Source organism: Lepidochelys kempii, chromosome 8, assembly GCF_965140285.1.
Source record: "Lepidochelys kempii isolate rLepKem1 chromosome 8, rLepKem1.hap1, whole genome shotgun sequence".
In the NCBI taxonomy this organism is placed as follows: domain Eukaryota; kingdom Metazoa; phylum Chordata; order Testudines; family Cheloniidae; genus Lepidochelys; species Lepidochelys kempii.
Window position 1 is genome coordinate 61,240,193 of NC_136387.1, and position 18,075 is coordinate 61,258,267.

Consider the following 18,075-nt stretch of genomic DNA (forward strand, 5'->3'; position numbering starts at 1 on the left):
AAGCACTGCTTTATGTGCAAATGCTTAATGTTATACTCAAATACTCAACAGATTTACTGTAAAAAAAACTTATGAAAAATAAGATCATTCTTGTGAACAATTTAAAAGAAAAAAGATATGACACTTAGTGGTTCTGTTTTGTCATGTGTTGCCAACAACAGTTTTTCACAAAAGCAGCTTGCATGTGGTTGTGTAGTTACTAAGCACTGTGGGTAAAGTTGTTGAGGATTCTCCAGCTCTCCATTTCTAACAGATCTTACACAAATTATATTGTAAATAAATTGTATCTGTGAACAGCAACTTCTAAATAAAGAAAATGGCTTCCCCACAAACTTTATACATGTCATATTATTTAGGGTTTTGTTCTGAGTCATCCTGTTTTTGGATGTGGTCTATCTAAAATAAAATCTTCAATTCTTTTCAGACTGAAAACATTCCTGTGGTAAGAAGACCTGACAGAAAAGATCTACTTGCATACCTAAATGGGGAAACATGTGAGTGAAGTTCTTCCTTTTTAGCACAGCTATACCGTATTTTATTGTTTCACTTTTGCAGTCAGGAGGGGAGATTAAACCAGAATGGATATATGAACCTGTATATATGTTGGAGTACATGAGGCCTGTTCAAATGGGCTTACAGGTGTTCTTCCACCTCTTTGTTCTAAATTTCACTTCTCTATCTCTGTGTCATTAGTAGCTATATGATAAAACAAACTGAGCTGAGCCAACAGCTTCTTCAGATGTTAATGCTGCTGTGTGGTAGGGATGTGCATTTACCTTTTTCTAGAGTGTGACAAAGACCTATTCAGTAACACCGCACACGTACTATACCAGAATTGAGAGTATGAGTCCCAAAGTATGCTAAAATATGATCTATTACATGCTAACAGTTATTCATTAGCAACATAGCAATTTATATGGTCTTCCAGCATTAAAATCTAGGTTACCAGTAGTCAGAGAAGAGAGGTGTTTGAAGATGTTAGCATGTCTGTAGATAAATACTAATGCATGTTGTTTTCAATATTTTCTCTGTAGTTTTTCTTTTAGTATTTTTTAGTAAATTGGAATTTGAGGCTACTCGCTTTTTGTGATATGTATGATAAGCATGCTTTTATTTCAAACTTGCCATTAGTTTAATTTTCTCTTACAAATGTAAGTGAATTTACAGAGATTCTTGATTCCAGGTTACAAAATATTTGTTACTGTTGCGGTGCTGTTTGCTTCCTGTGCTCACATGTTTGAATACTTACATAAAATTTTGTGTTTGAACCTTAGCAACGTCATCAAGTATAGACAGAAGTGCACCACTTGAAATTGGTCTTCAGAGATCCACTCAAGGTATGATTTAACTGCTAAGCAGTGTTGGCATGAATTTTATGAAAGCCCACCACAATCCTGCATTTTTAATTACCTTTTTTTTCCTTTAGTTAAAAGAGCAGCAGATGAAATATTAGCAGAAGCAAAGAAACCAAGAATAGAGGTAATGCAAATGACTAACGTCATCCATCTGAGTTTCTTCTGGGACTAGCTAGATTTTCTTACCTGATATTGTAATTTAGATAAACTTCCTTTCCTGTAGGTTCACACATTTCTCCCATTAATGTGAATGGGAGTTGTTTATTTGAATTAAATGGAGACTGTGCACCAAGACTTAGCAGGAATTTCAGCCTGTCCTTTGAACTTTGATGTTTGACTTTAATGGCTTTAAATTCTAACACACTTAAGTGGTCTGTAGTATAAGAGGGGAAATCTGCAACTTTATAGATCATGGATGTATATTTTGTATCACATGTTTGGAAGTTAGCCTAGTTGCTTGAATAAGGGCTGAAGGATTGGGACCTAAATCCTATTTACTGAAAGAAAAAAAAAACAAAACCTAGGCACATTTCACCCTCTTAACATGTAGCTACTCCTACTTCTCCATTCAAGGCCAAAGCATTTGACATTTAATTTACGTCTTCCTATCATTATTCTAGGTGTGTTTGTTCATGGCTCCTTCTCATACTTGGTTTACCTGTTCTGATACTGCAGTGCTCTTGGTAACATGTGAAACTACAGTCCCCCATTGTTACCATTAGTCTGGCCCGATATCCTGGTAGTTCATTTAATGGTGTACTTACACGAGTGCATCTTCAAAGCAATATATTATATATATTTATTTATTCAATTAGGAGGTGGTTAGCATTACTTAGTCAAGACCATGATTCTGTGACAAAATCTGATACGTTTTTTCCTCAGTTACTGTTTTGTCTCATTCTGGTCAGTTGGTTGCTAAGATTCCTCTATGAAATTGGCTGTACATATGTCCTGTGTATTATAGGTTTCTTTTTAGGTGGTTTGAAACTACCAGTTAAATATTACTAAATATTCCTACTAGTTTATAAAAAAAAATATTTATTATTATTTCCCATAGCAAACAATTACTATATTGTAATGTCACTTGGCCTATTTTAAACTAAAACCATGACTTATTTTTACCATTTTGCTGTGGAAAAGTAATGGCTTTGTCCGTTATTTTACCACAGAAAGTAACTTGTCTTACAGTACAATCATCCTCAAAAGATTTAGGAGGGGTGGTACCATTGCTGATAAAGTGGATTAGATCTGCTCACCATTAGTGAAGCTACTACAAATTATTCCACCTCTTCACTCTTTCACTAGCCTGATGCTGCTTAGATGGGTGATTAAAGCAGCACTAATATCAGTAATATGACTTACTAACCGTCTCTTCACCAATTTTTGTTCCATTTTCAGATGTATGTAGAAAAGCATACAACATAGCTTCACTTTAAGGGCTTGTCTGTGCTAATGCCACAACTTTGCCCATTTTTTATGTTTACATCACAGGCATGTTGTGATATAGTTAAAACAAGATTGGACAGACCAAGACCCGTGCAGCACAGTATGGGCACCCAGTAATCTCTGGACACAGTTCTGGCTTGTGTAGACTAAACTCTGGTTTAAGTATATTCTGGAACTATGCTGCAGTCTTGGTCTGTGCAGCTGTTTTTTACCTTCAGGAGACACTCTCTATCACCCATCTGTAACCAGGTCCTCTGAAAAGTGGTTCTTGCACTATAGATGGATCCTCTCTGTCTTCATTCTTTCCTGTGGCCTACCTGTTTCGTGTGATTGCTTGATTTACCGACCCTGCTGATGAACCCTTATTGGCCTTTTGAATAACAAAATACTTAAAAGCTAATTAATTTGAGGCTAACCAGTGCTGATTAGTGGTCACTGCAAATAATTTGTTGGGTGCAACTTGATGGATGCAAATAATCTTTTTGAAAAATCAGTTAGACACATTTTAAATTAACTGGGGCGGGGCAGAGAAGTACCTGTTTTTTAAAGTTAATGTTTCTCTGCTGTGTTTCTGTTGTTGCTTTCTTGGATAAACATCTTCCGCTAAGGGGCCCACATCAGTATGTTAACATTTTTCACAGATGTTTGACTTCAGTTCTTCACCTTTTAATAGGGAGCATACAGTACAACCTCGTTAATTCACACTAACGTCTGGGAGCCCCTTTTTCAATTAGCATTTATGCCTTGCAATTATGTGTAAAAAAACAGGGAGCTGCCACATCAGTTTACAGCTGTCACTATGGATTTGCATCTCAGAAGGAGCTAGTCTTTGCAAACACATCAGTTTTTCAATAGACAGACATTTTACTGGAGCATGGTTTGTGCTTGGGTGCAGTGGCATGAGAAGCTGTTCAAAAAGCTGAAAAGATGGCATAAGTCCACCTTTGCTGCCTCTTCCCACTACATTTCTGCCTTAAGCACAGTTAAACAAGAGAATCTGGCTTTTTTTTTTTTTAAACACTAGTTAATTACTTTTAATTTGTTTTGGGAGTGCCATTTGGAGAGGATCTACATCGAGATATAGACTAAATTTGACTTTCTCTATGCTAATACATCACTTAAATATCTGTGCAGATTTTAAATATCACTTAAATTTTGTTTGGGAGGGGAAGTGAGGTGATGGAATTCCATATTTCAAGAAATATGTGCTCTGGCAGCCAACATAAAAGCCATTCTCTAAATTGTCTATCTCTTTCAAGAGGTGACTTGTAGCTTTCTTTAGTTTTTAACTACTCAATGCTCTTTCAAGAGTCAATTTTTAGTAGTCTGCCACTCCGCAATCCATCCATGCAGCATGGCTACAAAACTATACCAGATTGGCAAGGAATTTCTTTAGTCACAAAAAGTTAAACATCTAAAACGTCACAGAAATCAGCTTTTAATCTTACTCACTTTCAGAGAGGGCAGAGAAATTGTACTGAAGCTGCTTTATATATAAACATTGCTATTGCTACTAGGATGAAGAGTGTGTGCGTCTTGACAAGGAGCGGCTGGCAGCTCGGTTGGAGGGGCATAAAGAAGGTATTGTGCAGACAGAGCAGATCAGGTAAGAAATCTTATTTCACTCCTGGGGTAGTAGTTGCTAGTTTTAAGGATTGTAAAGCAGACCAGTTATTTCAACTGTTCCCAAGTGTATGTCCAGCAGCTCCACTGAGGGGTTCCCTGGATTTCTGCAGAAAAACGGTCTGTGGAAAAATGTCAGCCATCAGACTGTGGCAGAGCTTCATGTGATTGGAGGTCAGACTCCTGTTTTGGAGGGGTAACTTCACAGCAGTGACTGATCAGTCCGCACCCAGAAGTGATCAGACTGTTGGTTTGTCTCATTGACTAGTATTTTCCTTTTTCCTTCTGTTTCTGCCACAGTATTATATAGACGAGCTAATAAAATGAGAAACACTGTAGAGGACAGAAGCTTTCCTTTATCTCCTGCATTTAAAACAACACCCAAAGTTGTTGAGGAATCTGTGTGTCCACTTTGCCTCAAGAAGGAGGAAAACCTTGCAAGAAGCAAGCTGAGGGGCAGATGAGTCTCCTATAAGCTCTCTAAATTGGATTGCTCTTCCATAATATGTGTAGATGAAGCTCTGCTAAACATACAGAGAAGGAAGGAATAATGGAACAACTGGAGGACAGTGCAGTTTCATTGCCACAAGAAGTCATCAGCATCTTAAGGATTCAAATAGCTCAGCAGTTTCCTTTTCCTTTGTGCCTCTACAAAATTCTGTAGGGAGACAGATGAACATCCTTCGGAGCCTTAAATTGGATTTCCCCAAAGCTGGGCAGAGAAGCTGATGGACCCATGACAAAGCCTGGCTGATGTAAAGGCCTTAGGTTTCGTGGGCATAACTGCCCATCATTTCCCTCCACCCTCTTTCTCCTTGCTTAGACCTATCCTTTTATTATTACCCCAGGATGGCTCCAAGTTCTGTCCTTGGCCCATCCTAGTTCCATAGAGCAGATTGCTGAAGCATGGAGCAAGGACTCTATTATATTTCCAAACATCTTTGGTTTGACATTGGAGAATATGTCAGATGGTAATTGAATAAGAAAACTCAAGAGACTTGGGGGAAGGGACAGAGCATTTAGATGTCTCTTCATTCTAGCACTTCTCAACTGTGAGAAAATTTAAAAGGTCCCAAGCTGTTCTAGAGCAAACAGTCCACTTCAGAGCCAGGCAGAATGTTTCTAGAAGTGGTGAGCTCTTAGTAAGAAAAGCATTCTGAAAAGTTACAAAAATACCCGCCTTCCCCTAAAATACTTTGAACCAACTATTCAAAAAAGCCTAGAGCTCTAATTGGAGCAGTCCCAGTTCGTGGAGCAAAAAGGTATATCACTTCTCTGTCTGTCCCTTCATCCTAAAGAATTCAGTAATTGAGAATGTCAGAGTTGTACTCTAAACACATTCTATGTCAGCTTATATAGAAATGCAAATGGACAGACAAGTGGTCTTATTAAGGCTCTGCACTGGGACTCAGTTATCTCTGCCACAGACCTCTTGGGTGACCTTGTGCAAGTCACTTAATCTCTTCTGTGCCTCAGTTCCCCAGCTGTAAAATGGAGGATAACACTCCCAAATCTGAAGGGGATGTGGTGGATGAATTAGTTTGTGAGGAGCTCAGATACTGTTATGAATGCCACAGTGAACAAGACTTCAGCAAATATCTTTTCACGATCAAGTGAAATTTCTTCAGACTGTACAGACAGTGTGATAGGGAGGCCTCACTTGTTACTATTCGTACATTCGTCTTAACCACTACCTTTGAAAGAACTTTCAGAGCCTGGTGAAGTGATGGTCTAGAATCCACAAATAACACCTAAATCCAGGATAAAATGTACCTTTCGTTGATAAAGGAAGGTTGGTATAAAGGTTGATAAATTGCGTAGGTGCAATTAAAGGCTAACTGCAATAAGAGTTCTTAATCACTGTCTGTTGAACTTCAAAAACGTAGTGACCTACTCTTTGTACGGAGTCAGGTCACTGAGGGTTGTGGTGTTCCTGATGTTCGGATGGCTTCACAGACTGCCTTTAGTGTTCTGTGGAGTACTAGCCAATGCTGCAATGAGGGTTGCGGATTATTTGTTATTATTTTTTTTTTTGTATCTCATGTCTTTTTAAAATTTTTTTAATAGTACAAAAGTCACTGTCTTTTAAAATGCAAGTGACATAATATTTAAAGGTATTAAAGTGTGTGCATACCTGTTAAATTAGTTAAGCTACTACAAAAAACAAACTACACAAACAAAAAGATCCCTTTCTACATAGCTTACTTTCATAAATAGAATGCTTTGCAATCACATGTTCATTAGATACACTTTTTTTTCCAGTGTGAATTACAAAATAAAATGAAAATTTACTTACCCAGACTTCTTTGCCTAACTCAAAATTTTCATTTTATTCTGAAGTTCACCTTGAGAATGATAGTATCTGAATTGGAGTTAGGCTGTCAGGTAGCTGAGTTTCATTTGGTTCACGTTTAAACATAAACACGTGTGCAACTTAAAAAAATGTAGGATGGGGTAATACTGGGTCAAGAAGAACTCTTTGAAATGTAGCACAGGTTCATAGCCACAAAGTTTAATGCCATCTTAACTATTTTGTGTGGGTGAAATGAATTGGTAATGTTGGTCCACTTCTTAGTGGAAAAGTGTCAGCATAATAAAACCACTACCATAGCTGGTACCAAACTATGCTCTTTTTACCAACACGAGCAGTGGCCAAGGATTGAATAGACAGCTAACTTGAACTATATTCATTTGTTGGTAACAGAGGGACAAGTGTATTCCATACAGTAACCTGAAGCCTTTAGTCCCAGGGCTCTACATTTCATAAGCATTGCCCCCCCCCCCTGTATATTGTATTAGTTTTCTTGTAGTGTTTTTAAATTACGTGGGAAGTCATCTCTCAGGGAATGGCTCTACTGGCCAAAGTAGCAGTGCTGATGTCTCTATGGAGACCACCTTATGATGTATGGCACAGATGTAAACTTCTAGTAGTTTGGGAGGAAATCAAGGCTGATTGTTCATATGTAATTCAGAACACAAAACTTATAACTGATTTATGCCTTTACTCAGCCTCCTCTGATATTCTTGTTTAGATCCTTGTCTGAAGCCATGTCTGTGGAAAAAATTGCTGCTATCAAAGCAAAAATCATGGCGAAGAAAAGATCCACAATCAAGACAGATTTGGATGATGACATAACTGCTCTTAAACAAAGAAGTTTTGTTGATGCGGAGGTAGATGTAACCAGAGACATTGTCAGCAGGGAGAGAGTGTGGAGGACAAGAACTACTATTTTACAAAGCACAGGCAAGGTAATACTTTATCATTTTTTTTTTTTTTTTTTTTTTGGAACCAGCGTTCAGAGGCTAAATGCATTGTTGAGTAGTTGAGGAAAAAACCTTTCTTATGTTTTTTTTAAGTTGAACAGAATATTAATATGTATTACTACAAATATAACACTTAGATAACAACCATTTCATTTTCTTTTCATCTTTGTAATTTTCTTTGCCACCCCTTCTGTCTTGACAGCTACAAATAGTAACTGAAGTTACCGCTGCTCACATCTTTTTACCATTTTTTAAATAACTAGTCTTCTTGCTCATGTCACTTGTAGGATTTAAAGATAGGATTAAAAAAAAATTCTGAAGAATTTCTGTAATGGATTGCAAAATCAATTTCTACCCTCTTGCCCAACCTTTCATGCCCTAAACTCCATGGGCAGTGCCAAGAGCTCCCCCCCCCCCGCTACAAAATGGAAAGAGATTTGATTGAAAAAAATTGTAAGATTAACAAAACACAGTGCGGTGGGAAAACAGTAGGCTGAAGGGCTGCTGGCGTACCTGGAAAAAGCTCAGTTGAGAGATTATCTTCATTACACTGGGCCTTGTAATTTACTTGATAATTTAGGCCATGTCTACTTTCGCAAGCTTACAGTGGCACAGCTGTACTGATACAGCTGCGCTGCTGTAAGATCGCTTGTGTAGCTGCTCTATGCTGACAGGAGAGAGCTCTCCCGTTGACATAAAATGACATCGAGTGGCGGTAGCTATGTTGGCAGGAGATGCGATCCTGCTGACATAGCGCTGTGCATACTACCACTAATGCCAGCAAAACGTAGGCAGTTATGGAGGTGTGTTTTCACACCCCTGGGCGGCATAAGTTTTGCCAACATAAGTGGTAGTGTAGACGTGGCCTTAGACTTTGGATCTAGGTGCTGGGGTTTACAAGGAGGGGAAAACTCAGAGGAATAAACAATGATATTGTCATTGTTAAGGGTGATAGAGCTGCACTTTGGGCTTTCCTGCCTAAACAATGTCTTGCTGAAAGAATATTGTTAGAGCTAGCCATGTTCCTGCTGCTGTTCATTGCTAATCCCAGCCAGGCTCAATCTTACTTAGTAAACAAAATTAAATTTTGAGTATTCAAGATTTTAGCAGTTGTCACAGGAAAACATGTAGAAACTGCAGGAGCCTGGGTGGCTTTTCCCTTCCCCCAGAGTCCTGCTCTGAGCTAGATGGGGCATCCCCATCCTTAGCATGTGACTTCGACAGGAACCACATTGAGCCGGGTTAGGGGAGGAGGTGGGAGTCCCAGCCCAGAAGCTTTGCTGTGGGAGGGAGTCCGGGAATAGTGGGGTTTGGCAGATTCCAGTACAGGACTTTCCACAAAGGTAGGGTGTGAGAGAGGATGAGGCGTATGGGTTGTCACTAAGCTTGCTCTTCTCCATGGGACCATTTTGCTACCAATCTGTAGAAGAGAATGAGGATGATAGAGATTCTGAACTTCCAATCTACCCATAGGAACCAGGGGAGAGCAATGGATTCCTGAGGTCAGTAATAGAGACTGATCAAATCTTAGGACCTCTCTTGGAGCATATGGAGCAGTGATGTAAAGTGGAAGGGCAGAGAAACTGATCTCTTCCCAGGACCCTCAGTGCAGGTTTTGGGCCTTCCTTGTTCTATCAGTAGCTTAAGGTGTACTATGCGGGTGTGAGAAATAATCAACTAAAGACAAGGTTACTTGGCTTTACCAACTGAACATAAAATGAAAGTAACCACGTCTTGCCATCATAGAAATGAGCAAAAATACCCTGCTAAATTTGTGAGTGTGCTTGGGCTTGGGAAAGTGATGGTGTAAAGATGGTAGTATGGTCTTCCATGATTATAGTGTGTCCGCAGTTCGTAGATCAAATATATTCAGTCCACAAGCTTAAAAAATATCCTAGCTGATCATTCCGCCTGGGTTCTGAATATTGAGCATCATTGCCAGTAATATAGGTTCTGTGCAACTCTGATTCCTCCAGTTAGTTTACAAAAGTTTAAATGACTGCAATTTAGGCAATGTCTGCACTATTGTGGTAAGTCGACCTATGCTACGTAACTCCAGCTACACCGCAGGGGGTTGATGGAAGAAAATCTCATGTCAACTTACCTTACTCTTCTTGTCAGGCATAGAGTACAGGGGTTGACTGGAGAGCGATCCGCAATTGATTTGGCGGGTCTTTGCTAGACCCACTAAATCAACTGCCAGTGGATCGATCTCAGAGCGTCAATCCCAGCTGTAGTGTAGACCTGCCTTCAGTGAAGAATTCTGTGGAAATTGGAATAGAATTTGGTTCATTCAGTGTTCGCTTACCAGAAGAAAACGCAGCAAACAGGAGTAAAAAACTGTAATAACTTTAGTCATAGAAGTTGGCAGATATGACTGAATACACAAAGGAACAGATTTGTTAAGTAGGTGCCATTTTTGTATAATCATTTTTCAGAGCTAAACCACACTTTGTGATATCAGTTATTTAGCCTATTTTTCCTTTAAAGCAGCTCACTTTTGGAACTATTTTGGAAGAGAAATTGTTTAGAAGCAGTTTTGCAATGTTGCACATCTTCAGGTTAGAGTGAAAGCATCTAAATGGGAACACAGTTGACTTGACTTGTCTTAAAGGGACACTACCAACTTGAACTTTAGTCAACTTTTAAAAGACAGATTAAGTAGCTTCCAATATTACATGTACTTCTCAGTCACTTTACAAGTGTTTGAATTTTTTTTTACAGCCACAATTTCCTATTTTAAGGCATTTTTCTCAACTTTGTGTAAAAGACCAACACAAAGTGGAAACTGTATGCAAAATACTGTCAAATGCACGAAGTAAACAGAAATATTAGAGGAAATCACTATTTTTTCAGGTATAGTAAATTTAGGTATTACTGAAAGAGTAGTTAAAACTGTTTTCAACAGAAGTGAAATATGTACGTTTATTTCTAATTAGATTAAGGATGTGCAGATCAACCTTTCCCTTAATTTGGACAAGTCTTACTACTTTAGATCTTGCTTCTACTTCAGTGGTAGTAAACAGCATTTTCCTTTACAAAGAGATTTGACATTCACCAAATCAGGTGGCATGAGGTCTTGCCATTGTAGTCACTTTATTGACAACTAAATCTATTTCTAGAGACAAGGTTAGACTTGTCTTGTCAGATGTTTATATAAATACAAACAATTTGAACTGAAATATTGACTGGTTCAGATATGCCAGTAGTGATATTTACATTTTTTAATGCTACAAAGGTTTGGAAAAAATTCCATTGTAAATTCCTCAGCTAGAAAACTTTTTTTTTTTTTTTACCAGAGTGGATATATACTCTGTCGAAGATATTTAAGATTGGACCTTTAAGTAGAACAGCTACAGAATAAAACATTGAGAATCATGGGTGGTGGTTTCCTGCTCCAAAGACGTATACCATACTCCTGGGGGAATTCTGTGCCAAAAAATTAAAAATTCTGCACGTTTTATTTGTCAAAATAATACAATCATGCCAGTTTCAATTATTTTGGTAATTTATTTCAAAATGTCTGTCAGCAAGTAAGTCTGTAAAAATACAGACAAAGATTCAGGAAATCTATTTTGACAAATAGATTCCTTACTAGGCATATTAATACAGAACTTTGAGGAGTAATTCATTTAAACTACAATCCAGAAATGTATTTTCCGCACCCAATAGAAGCGCTTCCAAGGCTGGGGGGAGTCAGGGGTAACGGAGCTGAGGGAGAGGGAAGGATCCTGGGAGTGAACCCGTCAAGGGTTGTTGGCTGTGGGTGGGAGAAGTATGGGGTTTTTGGGTGGGGTGGGATTGTTAGGGAATTGTGGAGCCTTCCCCATGCAGACCCTGGCTGACCTCTAGCTTGTCCCATTCAGTCAGGCACATTTCCCCCCATCTTCATGTGTCCCTGCACTCCCACTCAGCCATCCCCATGCACCCCCCATCCCCATATGGCCCTACACCCCCACTCCCATTCATTCGCTGCTCCAGTCTGTCCCCCTGCACTAGCCCTTCTCAACTCCAATCTGTGACCCCACTGCATCTCTTGTGCCCAGCTCTCTGTTGTCCCCGTCCTCCCTCCCCCCCACATATCCCATGCTCCTCGCTTGGCCCCATGGGCAGGGCACTGTGAGGAACGCAGGCTTCTCTTCCTTCCTTCCTTCCTTCCTCCATAGCTGCTGTTGAGCTGGCTGCCCTCTGTTCTGGTGCCACAGTAGTCCCAGCTGGGTTAAAGGCATAACTGCAGCACCTCTTGGGCAGAATGTGTTTTCTTCGGGGCGGGGGGAAGTCCGTGGGGGACATGAGTTCTGTGCACGTGCAGTGCTGTAGAATTCCCCCAGCAGTAAACTGGACAAGAAGGGAAACTTGATTTCAGGTGTCTGAACTTCATTTTGTTAAACAAAGAGCTGAACGCATGAGGAAACCCTTGCTGAAACAGTTATTCCTTAATTAATTCCTTCCTCTCACCCCATTTTTCCCCCCTTCCAAAGTTGCCTATGACAACTGAGCATTTGAATTCTGCCCACAGCAGATTTCAGTGACCAGTCTGTAAGCAAAGAGCATTTCCTTTGTTCACTCTGTACCATGAGAGGGTTAATGGCACTTATTCTTCCTTTATAATAAATTAAGTAAGTTCGTGCTGGAGCTGGAAGGAGGAGCTGCAGAGTTCACAGGAATATTGGCAGGAGGTCTTTCCATCTCAGTGGTTTTTGATGTACCTAGCTTAAAAACCTTTTCTCACAGCATGCCCAGAAATATTTCTCAGATACGAAGCAGTGTGGTAACTCGGTAGGTTGGGTTGAACATGTGGGAGTTGTGTGAGGGAAAAATCTCAGAATTGAAATCTAACAAATGCCCTATGATTATGCTTGTGTATTTATGTACTTTTTGAAGTAAATCTCCATTCTCCTGGGAGCAGGGTTTTTTGAGAACTTCCTGAGCTCTTCCGTGTTTTTTATCCTTTTCCCTCTATAAACCATTTCCAAATGTACTGCAAACAATGAACTCCAACATTAACTACAGTGAGAGCTTTTGATTCATGTTTTATTGTGGAATATTTTTCCACAATCTAAATATAGGATGTTTCAAAGGTTACTTTTTCTACATGAGATTGAGTCATACCCACGGGACTGAGGGAACCTTAGCAAGCCCCATTCTTTCCCCATCCCACCCAACCTCTGGGAAGACTGGAAGGACTGCACCACAGTCCTTCCATGGTCTCCATATTAACCAACAAGCTGGAATGGTTGCTATATCCATTTTTATAATGTTTATGCTGGGAGTTCACAGCTACTGGCTTTGTGGATTTCATGGCCCATCTCTTGACGTGCCCCTAAATCTCTTCTTTGTTGGGCTCTTTGGGGATGGTGCTGTCACAGTTCAGGACAACTGCACCCTTATTTCATCTCCGTAGTCCAACAAGGGCATCCATTCTCAGACTTCCAGCTTCCTAGCTGCACCTCTCTTGGGCAGAGAGGCGTCTCTCTCCCTCATGAATGGGGTATTTCCAGACCTCACAGTTCAGAATGGTAGCCGTGTTAGTCTGTATCAGCAAAAAGAAAGAGGAGTACTTGTGGCACCTTAGAGATGAACACGTTTATTTGAGCATAAGCTTTTGTGGGTTAAAGCCCACTTCATCAGATGCATGCAGTGGAAAATAGGGTAGGAAGATAGAGAGATCTCTATCTATACACAGAGAGAACATGAAAAAATGGGGGTTGCCATACCAACTCTAATGAGACTAATCAATTAAGGTGGGCTATTATCAGCAGGAGAAAAAAACCTTTTGTAGTGATAATCAGGATGGCCAATTTCAAACAGTTGACAAGAAGGTGTGAGTAACAGTAGGGAAAAATTAGCATGGGGAAATAGTTTTTAGTTTGTATAATGATACATCCACGCCCAGTCTTTATTCAAGCCTAATTTAATGGTGTCCAGTTTGCAAATTAATTCCAGTTGTGCAGTTTTTCATTGGAGTCTGTTTTTGCAGTTTTTTTTGTTCAATAATTGCGACTTTTAGGTCTGTAATTGAGTGTCCAGGGAGGTTGAAGTGTTCTCTGACTGGTTTTTGAATGTTACAATTCTTGATGTCTGATTTGTGTCCATTTATTCTTTTGCATAGAGACTGTCCGGTTTGGCCAATGTACATGGCAGAGGGGCATTGCTGGCACATATCACATTGGTAGATGTGCTAGTGAACGAGCTTCTGATAGTGTGGCTGATGTGATTAGGTCCTATGATGGTGTCCCTTGAATAGATATGTGGACAGAGTTGGCAACGGGGTTTGTTGCAAGGATAGGTTCCTGGGTTAATGTTTTTGTTGTGTGGTGGGTGTGTATATACTGTGATATCCCAATCAAGACAGACTTCCTAAACAGGCCAGCATCTCTGCTTTGCTTTCTCTTTGAAGGCTATGAATAAGGTAACTGCCTGTGGTTTTAAGTTACCACACAGCTTATTGTAAGCAAGCACCTTTATTCTTAGGGTAAAAGCATTACAGATAAAACATTTAAAAATAGTAAAAGAACCTACACGCATGCATACTAGAGATCCCCTCCTATCTCCAGAAGGCCTCTGGTAAGTGTCAGTTCTTCCAGCCCTTCCTTAAGAATTGGGGCTCTCCCCTTAGATAGAAGGAGCTGTCCATTTGCTGGATCAGAAAGAAAAGTTCGGGGTCAGTTTAAACTCGGGCTATTTATCCTTTCTTTGTCTGTTGGCCTCTGGAGAATCCACTTTGAAGGAGGATAGGCAAATCTCCCCAGCAGGTGGAGAGCCTCTAGAGGGGTTACAACATGAGTGAATTTGCCTAGTCACCCTCCATGGTTAGTTTCTGGAGAGCTGTGATTACTTTCTGCCATGGAATTGCATACAGTCTCTGGCCCCCAATGATACTGTAAGTTCTCCCAAAGATATTTCAGGAAATTGCTATATCTGTTGCAAGTGTAAGCTTCACTCTGGAGACCTGGATGTGTCACCAAATGGCCCTAATATGAGTCTTAAGTGACACAGAAGGTATCAGACCAACCCTCTGTGCCTGGTGAGTTTCACCATAGGGCAGCAGAAGGCTGAGAGACAAGGTAAGTGAGGTAATATCTTTTAGTGGACCAACTTCTGCTCTTGCTCGAAAGCTTGTCTCTCTCAACAGCAGAAGTTGGTCCACTAAAAGATATTACCTCACCTACCTTGTCTCTTTAATATCCTAGGCCTAACATGGCTACAACTGCACTGCATACAGGAGAAAAGATTACTCACTTGGATTTGAACAACAGATCATTTCAGATATTATGCTTTGCCTCCCTGTATTGAATTTCTATTGTCTGTGGGGAAATCTGCAGGGAGAACCGAGCATTGGAGTAGAACTGTAGAAATTAGAGATGGGAAATGTGGATCTGAGCTAAAACTTTGCCCAAAGGGAAGTAGCTTTGTACAAAATTAAAGAATGTAAGAATTTAAGACGCCTTGTGCACATAACACTTACCCAGAACAATTCTTACAATATTACAACTTGTTACATGATCACAATTATGTAAAAGTCCTTTTTGGAGGCTACATATTATAAATTGATGAAAGTTTGCAGGTGGAAGTGACTTATCTCCTTGCCAATGCAGGATTGTTCCCTTCAGAACACTTACCAGTGCTTTGTCCAACCCAGATATAAATGTTGGAAGCACTGAGGCTTTCTCACTTTGCTTGGGAGACTATCAAATCATCTGATCCTGATACTCATCATACATTTAGGAAGGGAAAATTTCATTCTATCATTGCTAGCTATGCCCCAGTCTTTCACCATCCTCTCCATTGTGGATGTTTTCACCTTTCAAATATTTATGTATAATTTTCTTTTACTTGCAGTCCCTAAGAAGAACTTTCAAAGGAAAAAAAGACTGTCCTTTGTTTTTGATGTATAAAGATAACCTGAGAGAGGTTATAAAACCCCCAAGCAAATAAAACTACTGCTTGTTTTCTACTTTAAGAAATTCAGTCTATTTTCATCTTCCCTACTCACGCTGGAGAATTCTCACGATTGGTGCAATGGAGCAGGTGTTTTCTCAACCCTCAGTTGAAGGGATGGAAGTGTTTGGATTTTTAACTAGAGACATTTCTTCCCAACTATTAGGAGTGTATTTCAACACAGGGTTTTAAACTGTCTAATTAAAATTTTTCTCCTTTAACTTGTGATGTTCTACTAATCCCTCCATTATCTATAGTCTTCCTTGGAAAATAGGGTAGACAAAATATGTAATATTGTTGCACTTCTAAAAAAAGCAAACAAATTTTTGTCATTTTGAGGCAAATTGGGCACAACCCCACTTATTTCATTTGTAAGACACCCTTAAATAAGATATATGTATTGAACTCTAATCTTGATTCATAAATCAGTCCACTTCTCAGTTTTGCTTCTCTGAACTTTTTGTGTGTGTGTGGGGGGGACGGGGCGGGTAATGAGGTGCCAAGAACTGAATGAGATATTCCAGAGATGGTCACACTTGGACTGTGTAGAGCAGGATTACTGCTTTCCTACCTGTAGCTTTGATGATTGTGTGTATACAGCACACAACTACATTACTGTGTTTTTGTTCTGTTGTGCTGCACATTTGTCTAATTGGATATCTATCATGCCTGTGTACCTTCCAACATTATTGCTTTCCAGATTTCTCCCTCCCATTGCACAGGTATTCTTAACTATCTCTCCCCCCCACCCTCCCAAATCATTAATTACCACAATACCATGTTGTTGCTTGCCAATATTTCTGGGTTTCTGTGGACCTTATTTGTGTGTACTTCCCAGTTTCGTATCATTTACAAATTTAATTTGCATCTTTTTAAGAACTCAGGAGATCCAGGCTCATGGTACTTGCCCCTGTCTTGAAGTGATGCAATTTGTGATAGAAATTAGGAGATTTTGAATTAAGACCAAGCGGCTTGCACTGAAATTCCTTGGTTTTTGTCATTTTAACTATTTTTTAAAATGTTCCTAGCTGTGGAGTTGTTTACACATGAGGGGAATACAGTCTCCAACCATCCCCACAATGGTATATAATAACTTGAGAAATTTAATATTCTGTAATTTTTCAATAATATTCTTATATTAAAGGTTCTATATACCTGGATCTGAGTAGACTTTGCTGCTGCTGTAGCACTTTTTAATAAGACCTCTTTAAGGTTGTGAGATAAAGCTTGTTAATGTAAAGAAAAACATTTTGTTCTTTGAATGTAAAAGCAATTTTGTATATGAGCTGTAGGTGGCAGAATTGTTCCGTGCTCCTGAAATTCATAGCTCTTGCATTGAACTTGATATCTGAAGCAATCTTTAAGGGTGAGGTATGCCCAGTTAAATTAGGAGCTAGTATCCTTGTTACTAGCTTGTTCAAACTGAATACATTTGTGGTTTAAAAATGGTGACTGACTAACAGTATGAACGTGAGATTTTTATCTCACCCACCTTGTGTCTGTAATATAGTAACTTCTCACTTAATGTTGTAGTTATGTTCCTGAAAAATGATACTTTAAGCAAATCCAGTTTCCCCATAAGAATTAATGTAAATGGGGGTGTTAGGTTCCAGGGAAATTTTTTTCACGAGACAAAAGACTATATTGCACGTGCGCACACACAGTATAAGTGTTAAACAGTTTAATACTGTACACAGCAATGATGATTGTGAAGCTTGGTTGAGGTGGTGGAGTCAGAGGGTGGGATATTTCCCAGGGAAAGCCTTACTGCTAAATGATGAACTAGCACTCAGCTGAGCTCTCAAGGGTTAACACATTGTTAATATAGTCTCAAACGCTACAAGGCAGCACGAATGGAGGGAGGAGAGTCAGCAGCATGGCCGAGAGAGAGACAGACACACACACTCTGTGTGTGTGTGTGTGAGAGAGAGACGCTCATTGCTCCTTTTAAGTATGCTGACCCCACTCTAAGAAAGGAGCTGGGGGGGGAGGGGGACAGGGACACCCTGACATTAGAACCCCTCTTCCCCCTCCCAGCCCCGGACACAGAAAATAGGAGGCTCCAGGGAGTAGCTCCAAGGCAGAGGGCAGGAGCAGCACAGGTCAGTGCTGGGAGGGACCCTGAACTACCTGGCAATTGATAGCCTGCTGGGTGGCTGCTGCACAGGGAACTTAGGGGGGTGGGGAGCTGGGGGGCTGCTGGTCCATCTGGTTCCAAGCTCCCACCAGCTAGCTCCAACGGGCTGCTCTTCCTGCAAGCAGTGGACAAAGGTGGCTGCCAAACAATGTTATAAGGGAACATTGCGCAACTTTAAACGAGTATGTTCTCTAATTTGATCAGCAACGAAACACCGTTAACTGGGACAATTTTAAGTGAGGAGTTACTGTATTCTGGGACCAACACAGCCACAACAATGCAAATCTGATGGTAGTTTCATTTTATGAT

At 40.0% G+C, this 18,075-nt stretch overlaps 1 protein-coding gene across 2 annotated transcripts in view; it reads left to right on the plus strand.

Annotated features, from left to right (window-relative positions):
- CDC73 (cell division cycle 73) overlaps positions 1-18,075 on the plus strand; it is a 164,333-nt gene that overhangs the window by 11,540 nt on the left and 134,718 nt on the right. For both annotated transcript variants that reach the window (XM_073356725.2, XM_073356726.2), the window contains exons 3-7: positions 425-494; positions 1,275-1,337; positions 1,427-1,479; positions 4,319-4,407; positions 7,457-7,673. In XM_073356725.2, the coding sequence (XP_073212826.1) occupies positions 425-494; positions 1,275-1,337; positions 1,427-1,479; positions 4,319-4,407; positions 7,457-7,673 (492 nt within the window). The remainder of the gene's footprint in view (positions 1-424; positions 495-1,274; positions 1,338-1,426; positions 1,480-4,318; positions 4,408-7,456; positions 7,674-18,075) is intronic.